Source organism: Barbus barbus (genome assembly GCF_936440315.1).
Source record: "Barbus barbus genome assembly, chromosome: 41".
NCBI classification, from domain to species: domain Eukaryota; kingdom Metazoa; phylum Chordata; class Actinopteri; order Cypriniformes; family Cyprinidae; genus Barbus; species Barbus barbus.
In genome coordinates this window covers 19,092,808-19,105,368 of record NC_136719.1, presented here as the reverse complement: position 1 = coordinate 19,105,368, position 12,561 = coordinate 19,092,808, and the positions used below count along the sequence as shown (strand labels likewise).

Below are 12,561 nucleotides of genomic sequence, written 5' to 3'. Positions count from 1 at the left end.
CTTCATCTCTTTAAAGTACTACACTTTGTGACGAGTATGTGGGATTGTGCCTTTTGTTATCAAGTACATGCCACAGGGTATGGTCTTCCATTTACACCTTTAGTGAGCCTTATGAATGAACAACTGTTGTAAGTTTCAAAAATAGCCACCATCCACGTGGTTGCGTTTTGAGCCGTCAAAACGCGTGATCAAATTTGTCACGACACCGCAGATGAATAATGAAATTTTGTAAATTGAATGAAACCATAACAGCGAAACATTTGATCGGTTCTAGCTAGTGACCTGTTCAAACTCTGTATGGAAAAAAAACGTGTTTAGTTTTACAACGTGTGAACTCTTTAGTGAAGTAGACGTGTGCCGTGTCGTTTTTGTGTGGTAATGCATTGGAGATTAGTTGTAACCCAGTGTCTTGTAGAATGTTGGCATGACTCCTTTTCTCTGTTGTATCGACGTCAAAGTATCCACCTGAAATGGACTGAAGTGCAATAACTTTTTTGTGCGCCATAGTATCCTTAATAGAGGAAAATGCCCTCTTACAACATCCATCATGTTTTGTGTTTTCTTTTCTTTAAGCAGGGTATTTTATTTCACTTTATTTTTTTGGATTGTATAAATTTGAACTCCTTCCTGCTTTGCCTCCATAAGTGGCACTTTCTTGTAGAATGTACAATGGACTTGGTGGAAACTGTGATAGGTGTCAAAGCCTTATCAATACTTCTTGCTTACTGGAAAGATGGCATTTCTGTTTGCTCATCAGTTGATAGGTCAGAGAGTGCTGTTTTCCATGTACCTTCTCCAGCGCCACTTAAAGTCAGTGTCTGCTTTCGTGGCATGTTAAGCATTTGTGTGTGTGTGTGTGTGTGTGTGTGGTGGGGGGTGTTTAGATCTGTTCATTTACCTCTAATCAATTTATTTGATACCAAAAGCGAAGCGCATTGCCTAGAATTACAGTTTTTTTTGTTTGTTTGTTTTTTTGGTTTAGAGATGTGATAGTTCTATTCGGAAATGGTATCTTGAATGTTGTTGTTGTTGTCAGCAGTGAAATATGCAGGGTTTTATTTCTCCCCACACAACATTTGAACTTTGGGCCATATGTTATGTGGTACCAAAGAACGTTTCATTGCTTATCTTTGGATCAGTTTTTTTTTTTTTTCTTCTTCTGACATCAAGATCCCAATATTTGTCATTAAATGTCTTTCTAAGTTTTAAAAAATAAACAAAAAAGTGGAACCTGTATCATAAAGAAACATTCCTTTTGAATTTCATTTTACAAAACAGAAGTACCGATAACCAATACCAGAAGTCATATAATCTTCAGAAAACCTTAAGTTGTAACTTACTTTAAGGTCCTTCATTTTGGCTTCAAGCAATCAATGATTTCATATTTGATATCACAGGGAGCACACTGAATAAAGTAATCTAGTATTTCACAACATAGGACCAATGTATGTCTCTGTAGAGATGGCCACTTGATTTCATTCAAGAACAAGCAATACAAGTATCAAGAGACAATTGTATATTTCTAAAGATTTGTTGGCTCTGGCTGCTTTTGGCCTGGCTATGTAATCTGTGGCACCTTAGGTTAACACCCTCTTCTTGTAACTGAATCCAACATAAGAGATTTCAGTGCTGAGAGAGAGCCTTATTTCAGTCAAACTGAATGTGAATTGGAATGCGTGCAGGATTTGGCCATTTCAAAGCGACTGGCTTTAATCGAGCGGACCTCCTGCGTCCCGTGTTTGAATCCAGTTTCACTAGGACCCGCCATCTTTAAGACTTTCCAAAAGATTGCGGTTACGAAAAAAAAAAGCAAAAATACTACACCGTGGCTGTTTCCATCGCCGAAACGCAGAACCGAGTGGCTGAGATGGATTCCTGTTAAAACAGGGTTACTGTCACTGCTTCCAAGCTCTGCTTGAACATGCCAAGTATTTGAAAAGCATTACAACGTAAAGGAAATGTGACCCTGACTTTAAAAAAAAAAAAAAAAAAAAAAGGCCACAAAACTGCACTATTTACTTGAGTATTGAACTCTAAGCCGTTCTCCATTAATTGTTTCGACGATGGAAACATAGCGAGCGATCGTGTAGGGCAGCACCCAGTGTGTATGTGTTGTGCGTGCGAGTGCGACAAACAGGGGTCATATCAACCCTGTATACCTCATCGACATATCTGCAAATATTCTTATCCTGTCTTTAAGTTGAACGTGTAGGAGATACCATCACCAGCAGAAGCCTGGGACCATTGCAGGGTCTACGACATCACACTGATTCCGTATCAACCAATAAGATCACCACTTGCTTGCGTAAAAAACCTGCCGCTCGGCTTCAAGCCTGACCCATCACCGACACAATGGTTTAGAATTAGCGAAACGTGAGGCATTTTAAGTAGCATTATCCTACCTCTGTGTTACAGCTTGATGCATTGAAAACTACACCAATTGTTGATGACAAATGAAAAATATGTATATGAACAGATATATAACTTATAACCAACAATCGGTGATATAAGACGACAGTTAACGTACTTGACTGTGTGTCTGTCTGTGTGTAACATGATATTTGTAAGTGTATGCACAACAGTGTACCACTGGAATGTGAAGCCAGACTGTATTATGATTATTTTTTTTTTTTTCTTTCTTCGAATCCACTTTTCTCCCCATTATATTTCAAATGATGTCATATGTGTCTTGCCTCTATCGCTCCTTTCTTTGCTTTACTTTGACAAAACAGGGAAAAATATCAGCCTTTACTAGCTGGCATTTATATTCGTGCTCATTTTTCCCTCCATTTCTTTGTCTCTTTCACTTTCTCTCACTTCTAAATGTTCACTGTGAGCGCTCTGAACTCAAGTTTACAGCTCTTCATGGTATGTACGTGTATCTGGTCGAGTTCAGTAGAGTGCGTGGATGGTTGTATGACTTTAGTACTGAAGCAACAACTCAATTTTCTACTGGTGGTGGGGGTTTGAAAGGGGGTTGGTTGGTTTGAGTTATGCACATTCATTCTGTACTAAAATATGGGGTATGTAGAGTTCCCTAGCCTTACGCCCTTCCAAAAATACCACTCCGGTCACTGGCTAATCCACGTTAGCTATCCGCCACCCTGCCAACTTTGTACCTCTGTACATATCCATTTTGGACCTGGGGGCATGGGGCGAATTCGGTGGATTCTGCCTGAATCTGTCAGGATGGTCACGTGACCCCCTCCTAGACCTGAAGGTGAACCCTCACCCTTTCAACCCCACAAAAAGACCTCAAGCCATTCATTTCCTTATGTGACAATGCAATCCTGAAAGCACTTTGCCTTGTTAATTCATAGTATGAGCTTGTGAATTGTTACTTGTTACTAACAGATGTGAAACTCTGTACATGTATTTAAGAAAGAAAGAACATAATCATTTTTAATTTGAGCTTATTAAAAATGAATTGGTCTCTCTGACTTTAAAGACAAAAAAAAATATCCCATATGTTTTTGTTAGTCAGGTTCATGAACTGCTGCAGCCAGTAGGTCTTGTCATTCAGTATCGTGGCTTAGAATTGGTAATGTTGAAATAAAATGCTATTGCTACATACAATTTGGTGTGGAGTGTCTTTCTTTTGTTGCTCTGAACACTACAAAATGTTACCGTGTTGTAACAGACTAAATATTACATGATCATATGGGGATTTTAACTTCTCTGGTTCAAATTAATGTACAGCAGCTCAAAACCAAATTTATGACTGTTTTTTTCTGTTTCTCTTTAGCAAATCATCTAAATAAATGGAAGTTTATTTCTGGAATAAATTTAAAAGGTAATTGTCACTCACAATTCTAACTTTTCTTGCAGTTCTGAGTTTGTATCTCCCAAATCAGACTTTTCCTTATAAGCTGTGTGAGATATAAACTTATATGTACTATATACAGGTACATCTCAAAAAATTTGAATATCGTGAAAAAGGTCAATATTTTTTGTCACTCATTTCAGAAAGTGAAACCGATATATTATATAGATTCATTACACACAGAGTGAAATATTTCAAGCCTTTATTTCTTGAACTTTTGATGATCATGGCTTACAGATAATGAAAACCCAAAATTCAGTGTCTCAGAAAATTAGAATATTACATAAGATCAATAAAAAAGGATATTTTAAACAAATGTTAGGCTTCTGAAAAGCATGTTCATTTCTATGCACTGAATACTTGGTTGGGCCTCCTTTTGCATGAATTACTGCATCAATGCGGCGTGGCATGGAGGTGATCAGTTTGTGGCACTGCTGAGGTGGTATGGAAGCCCAGGTTGTTTTGATAGCGGCCTTCAGGTCATCTGCATTGTTGGGTCTGGTGTCTCTCATCTTCCTCTTGACAATATCCCATACATAAAATATATGAAACTTCTCTATGGGGTTCAGGTCAGGCGAGTTTGCTGGCCAATCAAGCACAGTAACACCATGGTCACTGAACCAGCATAGGGTACCTTTGGCAGTGTGGGCAGGTGCCAAGTCCTGCTGGAAAATGAAATCAGCATCTCCATAAAGCTTGTCAGCAGAAGGAAGCATGAAGTGCTCTAAAATTTCCTGGTAGATGGCTGCGTTGACTGTGGACTTCAGAAAACACAGTGGACCAACACCAGCAGATGACATGGCAGCCCAAATCATCACTGACTGTGGAAACTTCACACTGGACTTCAAGCAACATGGATTCTGTGCCTCTCCACTCTTCCTCCAGACTCTGGGACCTTGATTTCCAAATGAAATGCAAAATTTACTTTCATCTGAAAAGAAGACTTTGGACCACTGAGCAAGAGTCCAGTTCTTTTTCTCCACAGCCCAGGTAAGACGCTTCTGATGTTGTCTCTGGTTCAGAAGTGGCTTGGTAGCCCTTTTCCTGAAGACGTCTGAGCGTGGTGACTCTTGATGCACTGACTCCAGCTTCAGTCCACTCCTTGTGAAGCTCTCCCAAGTGTTTGAATCAGCTTTGCTTGACAGTATTCTCAAGCTGTCTCTTGTGCATTCATCTCTGTTGCTTGTGCACCTTTTCCTACCCAAATTCTTCCTTCCAGTCAACTTTGCATTTAATATGCTTTGATAGAGCACTCTGTAAACAGCCACACTTTTCAGTAATGACCCTCTGTGACTTACCATCTTTGTGGAGGGCGTCAATGTTCGTCTTCTGGATCAATGCCAAGTCAGCAGTCTTCTCCATTATTGTGGTTTCAAAGAACAAGAGATACCCAGAATTTATTCTGTAGGGATGGTCATTAATTGAAACTCAAATGTAAATATTCTAATATTTTGAGATACTGATTTTTGACTTTCATGAGGTGTAAACTCTAATCATCAAAATTAAAACAAAAAAACTTTTGAAATGTTTTACTTTACATGTAATGAATCTAAAATATATGAATGTTTCACTTTTTGAAATAAGTTACAAGAAAAAAAGAAAAAATTAACTTTTTCACGATATTAAAATTTTTTGAGATGTACCTGTATACACTTGCAAGGACAAATGTCAAAATTGTGATGCTTCTCTAGGGAAAAAAGTCAAATTACCTTTACTTTTTATTCTGTGGCAGAAACAAGCTTCCGTATTAATATGACTGTCAAGAAGAGATATACTTTTAACTAAATATTAGGTTTTTATTTAGAACAATGTTTTTTGTAAAGTGTTAATTTGCAATAATTGTTTGAAATTGTTCAGGTTAAAATTATGAAACTGGAACTAAAATTATAACTAATAACCATAACTTCATTATTTCAATAAATTCTTTTTCTGGAAACAATGACATTATGGTTGTAATAAAGAATTTAACAACAACCATCAATACATTTTTTAAAAAGCATTGTTTGAAGTTGCAAGACATTTATATAATAAATGAAAAACGTACTGACGACACAGCATTCAACTCATAAGTGAGCTTTACATCAGGCCTGAAACACTCTCATCAGACCATTCTTATAGATAAGCCCTGGAATTTTCTGTAGATGTCATCATTCGGTAAGAAGTTTAAATTAAAATTAAGCTTAGGTTAAAAAGAAGTTGCCCAAGGATGTGTATATACGAGTTCCTCCCACTGTATCCCTTTTTATAGCAATCCATCCAGTGCACTTTCTTCATAATACCCACACAGTAGTTCATTATGGGATGAAGCAAGTACATAATACTGCTGCTTGAATGGAAAATCTGATGTTACATCCTGAGGATATCGTTTAGAAAGTCTTCATATCCTTAGACTTCTCCTAGGCTAACAGCAATATGGTCCTCAAAAAGGGCGACGCAAAGCATGATGGCGCCCCCTATCAGCAGACCCAGACTCTGCAGGAGGAAGCGCCTCAGAGGGCTCAGAGATCCAGCATCTCCGTGAAGCATTTCAGGAATCTAGAGAGAAACAGAAACTTTAAATTATATAAAGACACTGTATTCAGTGTGATTATAATGGATATAGTAGCTTTTCAAAATAAGAATGAAGTCATAGATAAATTATCATTACTGTATTTTGGCAATCAAGATTATTACCATGTCAGCAAGAGCAACATAAAGGAAGACCCCAGCGGTGATGGTGAGAATCCAAGGTGAGTGTGTCGCCCACTGGTTTCCCAGTGCAGTTCCTGTTAAAACACCAACAAAGCCCACCAGAGCAGAGATGACGCTAAACACAGCCAGTCTGCTTACAGGCCAGCCTGCAGCCAACAGCACCGCTAAGTCGCCTGCAGACACAAGCAAAGATATATATACATATACAGTGCCTTGCCAAAGTATTCATACCCCTTCATTTTTTTCACTTTTTGTTATGTTGCTGCTTTATGCTAAACTGCTTTAAATTACTTTTTTTCCCCACATCAATCTACTTTTTTTTTTTTCTACATCATCAGATGTGTGGCTTGACGCAAACCTGTTTCTGAGCTCTACGGGCAGTTCTTTTGACCCCAGGGCTTGGTTTTTTCTCTGATATGCATTATCAGCTGTTAGACCTTTTATTAAGACGTGTGCCTTTCCAATCATACCCATTCAATTGAATTTGCCGCAGGTTAACTTCACTCGAAATGCAGTAAATCTACAAGCAATACGAATGCTCCTGAGCTAAATTTCAACTGTCCCAGATAAGGGCATGAATACTTATACAATGGAATCATTTAAGTTTTTTTATTTTTAATCAATTTGCAATGATGTTAAAACCTGCTTTTTGCTTTACAATTATGGTGTATAGAGTGTAGACTGATGTGGAAAAAAGTCATTTAAAACAGTTTAACAAAAGGCAGCAACATAAAACGTGGAAAAAAGTAAGGGGTATGAATACTTTGTATATGCAATACTCATAATTCATAATGAACATAATATAAATGACTCAGTCATACCTAACTCATGAGGAAGCTCATGGCAGAACACAGCGATTGTAGTGCTGAGTCCACCCGTCAGACTCTGAGAAAATGCAACACCTGAAGGAGAACAAGAAAATGTGTAAGTTAAATTAAAGCTAAGATAAAAGTGCTACCGCCAGACCCGGAGATCGGCTGAATGGATTCAAAAACGGTAAAACTCAACCGTTTAACTCTAGGGGAGTTGTAAAATGAGCCTATTTTCAAAAAAAAGTGGAGTGTTCCTTTAAAAATGTTTTTATTCCTAAATGACATCAACCGTATGTAGTTTTGTGTATTTTTGCGACTTTAGAGTACCCTACAGTTAAGTGAGTGGAATTCAATGTTGTAAATATATTACTGTTATAATTACAGTAGATAGCTGTACACGTGCATTTGTTGCTGCTGTAAAGCAATTTGCCTTTTCGCAGGATTTCGTACCCGCTCACCAAATTTACATACTCCCAGAACAGAGGATTGTGGAAAGAAGGAAAATGATTTTGGAACTGGCATTTCTAGGTAAAAACTTACATACGGTTGCTTTAAAGCTGCACTACTTAACAGATATATTTCAGTGTTTATCAGATGGTTTTGCTTCTGGGCCTAAATTATTATTATTTTTACTACTACTACTACCACTACTACTATTATTTAGCTAAATTACTTATCTAATGAGTGTACATAATTTTAATCAGTAATAATTTTTATGTACCAATGGCTAGTCCATCTGTAAGGTTATGTATCCCATCTCCCATGACCACCATCCATGCCATGCTTCTGATACCCTTCTTCCCTGGTCCAGGCTGCCCATGAGAATGGCCATGCCCTGAACTCTCATTCTGATTGGCTGATGAGGTACCTATGACAGAGTTCAGATGAATTTAGAAGTTTCATAATTATTAATCAATTAATGCTCTCTCTCTTGTCTGAAAACAAACATACCCTGCAGTGCGTCCAGCTCCCTTCCAGACTCTGCATCATGTTTCCTTTTCTTTAAATTCTGTTTGAAGATGAGGGCAAAAAAAATCCATTAATAGAAAACCTCTCCAGGTCTCTTTCCCCAAAATAAATAATAATTAAAGCCCCACTGGATGAAACTTACCTTGGAATGTTGTTTAAGTCCCAGAAGGCTCTCAAAGGCAAACAGAAAGTAAAGTCCTCCCAACACGCTCAGACCCTTGAAAACAGCGTCCTGATGTTCAATGTGTTGACTGAAGATGGCCTAAGATCACAAATAATATACATCTGTAGCACTTGAATTATTACAGAATAATTATATACTCTCTTGAAATTATGCTTAATTTTGTATTTTGCTTCTTACATGGGGCAGAAGGTGCAGGAGGGCATCTCCGCATAACGTGCCCACTGCCATGCCAGCCATCGGGCAGAGGAATATTTGAAGGATGGAAGGTTGAAGCAGGGGTGCCAGTCCCAGTGCAAACAGGGAAGGCAAACTGATAACAAAGAGTGCCAAGGAGGCCCATCCTAGTGCTGAGATACAATGACTTTGTTTAACCTGCTCTATCTTGAAAACAAACACAAAATTGATTCTGATATCACACTTGACAGAAACCACATACACACACACCTCTCAGGAAACCCTCGCTGGTTTTGTTTCCCTGTGACTGCTCCTCTGTGTGCTGCAGACACACTCCGCTGTCAATCTGGTACAGGAGGGCAGGACACAGGAAGGTGAAATGAGCAGGAGTGATATGGGACGCTTGGCCTAACCCGAAGTTCCATAGGAGCTGGGTAACATTTAGACACTGCAATAAGGGAGAAAGAAATATGAGATGAGAGTCAGATTTAACATTATTACACAGCTCTCTGAAATACTCAATTTTGATTGGTCATTCAAAGCATGTGCTACTTCCATGTCTCTCGTATCACACTGCAGACTCGCTTTCTCTTGTTTTCTAGAAACACAACTGATGCCATGTTCTGTTATCACTTATCAGCCGTAGTGAAAATGACCTCAGAGGACTTTAAGTTTTGATATTACTAACGTTGCAGTGGTCATGTGCCTTTTGTGCATTGTAATGGACTGTTTATTTCCTTATTGAGCATTTTACGATAATATACAGGCAGAATTACACTGATTTATTTTGCTGTAATGAGGCCTGACTTAACTCTATTACTGCAAAAGTTGAGGTGAAAAGTTAAAATTTTAGTATACTATATCATAATTATGTGATTAAAAAGTCAAAATTATGACATAAGTCATTATACGGCAAAATTTTTCATGTCATAATTATGACTTTTTATCTTATAATTTAGAATTGTCCATTTTTATTTCACGATTTCAGATACTTTTGTCATCTTTCTGACTTGTGTATATTTGAACTCATAATTTTGATGTTTTAAAGCATTACTTTTTAGTTTTTTATATCATAATTTTGACTTTTAGATTATAATAATATAATAATTACTACCATTTTAACTCACAATTTTGATTTTTATCTCATAACTGTGCTATGTAATAATTATGGCTTTTTAGTCTGTAATTATGACATTTTAACCCATAATTATTATGTTTTATATAACTTTTGACTGTTACAGTTATGACTATTATCTCATAATAATAACTTTTTCTCATAATTTTGACTTTTTGAATTATGACTAGATATTTTTTATAATTATATCTCATAATTACTACTTAGTGTCTCATTATTTCAAAGAAATAGGCTTCCATATTTACATAGGCTTATATGTTTACATATTGCATATCGTGTGATGTAGATGCTAATCCACAGTTGGGCATGTTTGTGTGCTGGTAGTCCAAGAAGGCTTCTTGAGTAGTTTAACCAGCGTAATCTGATCAACCAGCATCACCAGAAGATTCATGATGGTCAACCAGCTTTGCAAGCATTTTCCAGAGTTTTGCAGATGTACAGCATTATATCATATTCTGGCCCACCATCTAGACCAGTCCTTTTAGCCAAGACCTCTTACATGATTATCTCTCTCCAAAATAATTTGTGTACCTCACACAGGACAGGAACAATGAATTGAATTTTACTGTCTACACACCTCAAGATATCAACAGACCTTTGGTCATGTGATAGTGAAGAGAATTCAGTGGTAGACTTTGTCCATTTCTAACACTCTTAACAGGAAGTTCAGGAGTATATACTCACATTCCCGTGAAGGTGTTTCTCTGTCGGATGGTCTGACATCGGTGATACACTTTCTTCCACTTTGTGTCTTAGACCAGGCTGTGGAAAATAGTCTGAGTGACCCCATTCTGCAGGAGATCCACCGAGCACTGATTTAATGTGAGGTCTAGGATGGAATATTTTAATAGTTTTGTCACTGGAATGAGCATAAAACTATATTTGAATTATATAAACATTAATCAGATCAAATACAGGGAAATTCAACTCTGGTTTTGTGGGAATAATAAAAGGAACATTTTAAATAGCTAACTTAATAGTCAATCACCACAGTAAGTGTAAAGAAGATTGTAAATTCAAAGTGTAGAGAACATTACAATAATGCTTTAGCCATATTACCTTTCTTTGAGTGGAGGTGAGTTTGTAGCCATTTGAGGATGATGATGGTCTTCATGTGAGTGGGAATGGGATTGGGGTTGAGAAGAATGCTTCACTCCACCATGTCGGATCTCCAGGACACTGACCTCCCCAAGACCTAAACTGCCAAGCAACTTCTGCAGACCCTCATAGGTCAAAGTCCTATTGTCCCCATACTGAAGAAACAGGCGTTGCAAGTAGTAGCCCTTGGGAGAAGATCAAATCTGACTATTTTACCAACAGACATCATTTTCAAGGTCCACACATGTCAGTGTCTTTATGATAGTGCTTTTGTGTCATAAACTTAGTCTGCAACCATAACTCCAATCCATGAATTTCAACATACGTACTGAAACCACAAGTCTAACCTAGTTAAATTTGAGTGATTGCATCAGTCATTGTTGATAAGATTTTTTACACTCAGTGTAACCCTCAAGCAAAAAAATGTTTGAAAAATCCCTCAAGGAATGTGGTAGATCTACTTTAACAGACATGTGGGGACGACTGAACCTCAATAGTCACTGTCGATTCTCAAAGACAAGCAACAAAAACAATTATTGCTTACTTAAACGTTATGATTTGACAGAATCATCCAAACGTACCTGCTCTTCAAAAGCTTCCTCTAAGTGTTCCTGTGTAGACTTGACTTGTGTGCTTTCATTTGACTTTCTGAGATTGTCGAACTGGACATGTGTTGCCAGGACAAGTATGGTTGGTATCACAGAAATCATGCAGTGGTAGAGGAGAAGATTGAAGCTCAGAGTCGTCCTTAGGGAAAATACCAATAAATATGAATTATTTTAGCATGTGGGCCTCAGCGATCAATATAACACTATTTTAATTAACCAAGCATAATTCAATAGACATTTCTAAATCAATCCATAATATTACAATTGATAAAAATAAATTACAGTCCATACTGTAAAAATCATGAGTGAGGGCTCTATAATATCTCACGTTCCTTCTAAATGAAATGAGGTTTAAGGGAGACAAAATTTAGACTTTTACTCAAGTTTCTTGCTTCTCAGATTATTCCTCTGAGAAAATAATATCTTTCTCCTACAGTTATAAATATCCCAAGATGCCAACATCTGCATTCAAAAGCAGGTATATCTAGCAGCGTATTGCATTGTATTTCAGAAACATGCAAGAACTCATTCACACAACAGGAGTGTGAATCGCCGCCAGCTCCAGATATTTAGCATGCCAAATATTTCTCGGGCGTCGGCGACACATCGACTCCTTCAGATCGAGGCTTTGATCATTCACACTGCACCGATTTGCCTCCGATTTCGGGCATTTGTCGGCGAGTGAAAAATCGGGCTAAAATCGTGCAGCGTGAACTTGGCATAAGAAACATTCAGAGCTATGAAAAAGCAACATTTGATCAATATATAGTAATACAAACTTTAGATAAACACGCTTAAATCAAAAGCATGTAGCCAACAGAATACACATTGCATAGTCAAGCAAAGTATTTAAAGACTCCAAAATGCCATCTTAAAGAATTAATGGTTTAACTCTGAACAACTCTTTACCAGCCTGTCTGTCCGCCCATGATATATTGCAGTCTCTTAATCCGGTTACACGATCTCCACTATCCTCTCAGTATCCTAGTGTTTAAGCATGAGCCATGGCGCATTGTTTTATGAAGAGGAAGTTAATGTTTCACTAGCAGGCAGCTTTAAGCCTATCG

General features: G+C 37.6%; 1 protein-coding gene across 1 annotated transcript; it reads right to left on the bottom strand.

The window, feature by feature from the left end:
• Window positions 1-5,814: 5,814 nt before the first annotated feature.
• On the bottom strand, window positions 5,815-12,523 carry slc39a5 (solute carrier family 39 member 5). The gene is made up of 12 exons (XM_079402741.1): window positions 12,404-12,523; window positions 11,468-11,633; window positions 10,848-11,071; window positions 10,473-10,617; window positions 8,924-9,101; window positions 8,657-8,826; window positions 8,438-8,557; window positions 8,278-8,335; window positions 8,048-8,194; window positions 7,336-7,416; window positions 6,497-6,687; window positions 5,815-6,358 (listed from the first exon to the last, which is right to left on the bottom strand). The coding sequence occupies exons 1-12, from the start codon at window positions 12,421-12,423 to the stop codon at window positions 6,209-6,211; spliced, it is 1,650 nt and encodes a 549-aa protein (XP_079258867.1). The 5' UTR covers window positions 12,424-12,523; the 3' UTR covers window positions 5,815-6,208.
• Between the last annotated feature and the right edge of the window lie 38 nt (window positions 12,524-12,561).

Coding starts and splice junctions, on each gene's coding strand:
- slc39a5 (XM_079402741.1), bottom strand. CDS start 12,423: ATGGGCGGACAGACAGGCTG. Junction 8,336..8,437: donor GACTTAAACAACATTCCAAG/GTAAGTTTCATC, acceptor ATCTTCAAACAG/AATTTAAAGAAAAGGAAACA. Junction 6,359..6,496: donor ATGTTGCTCTTGCTGACATG/GTAATAATCTTG, acceptor GTTTCTCTCTAG/ATTCCTGAAATGCTTCACGG.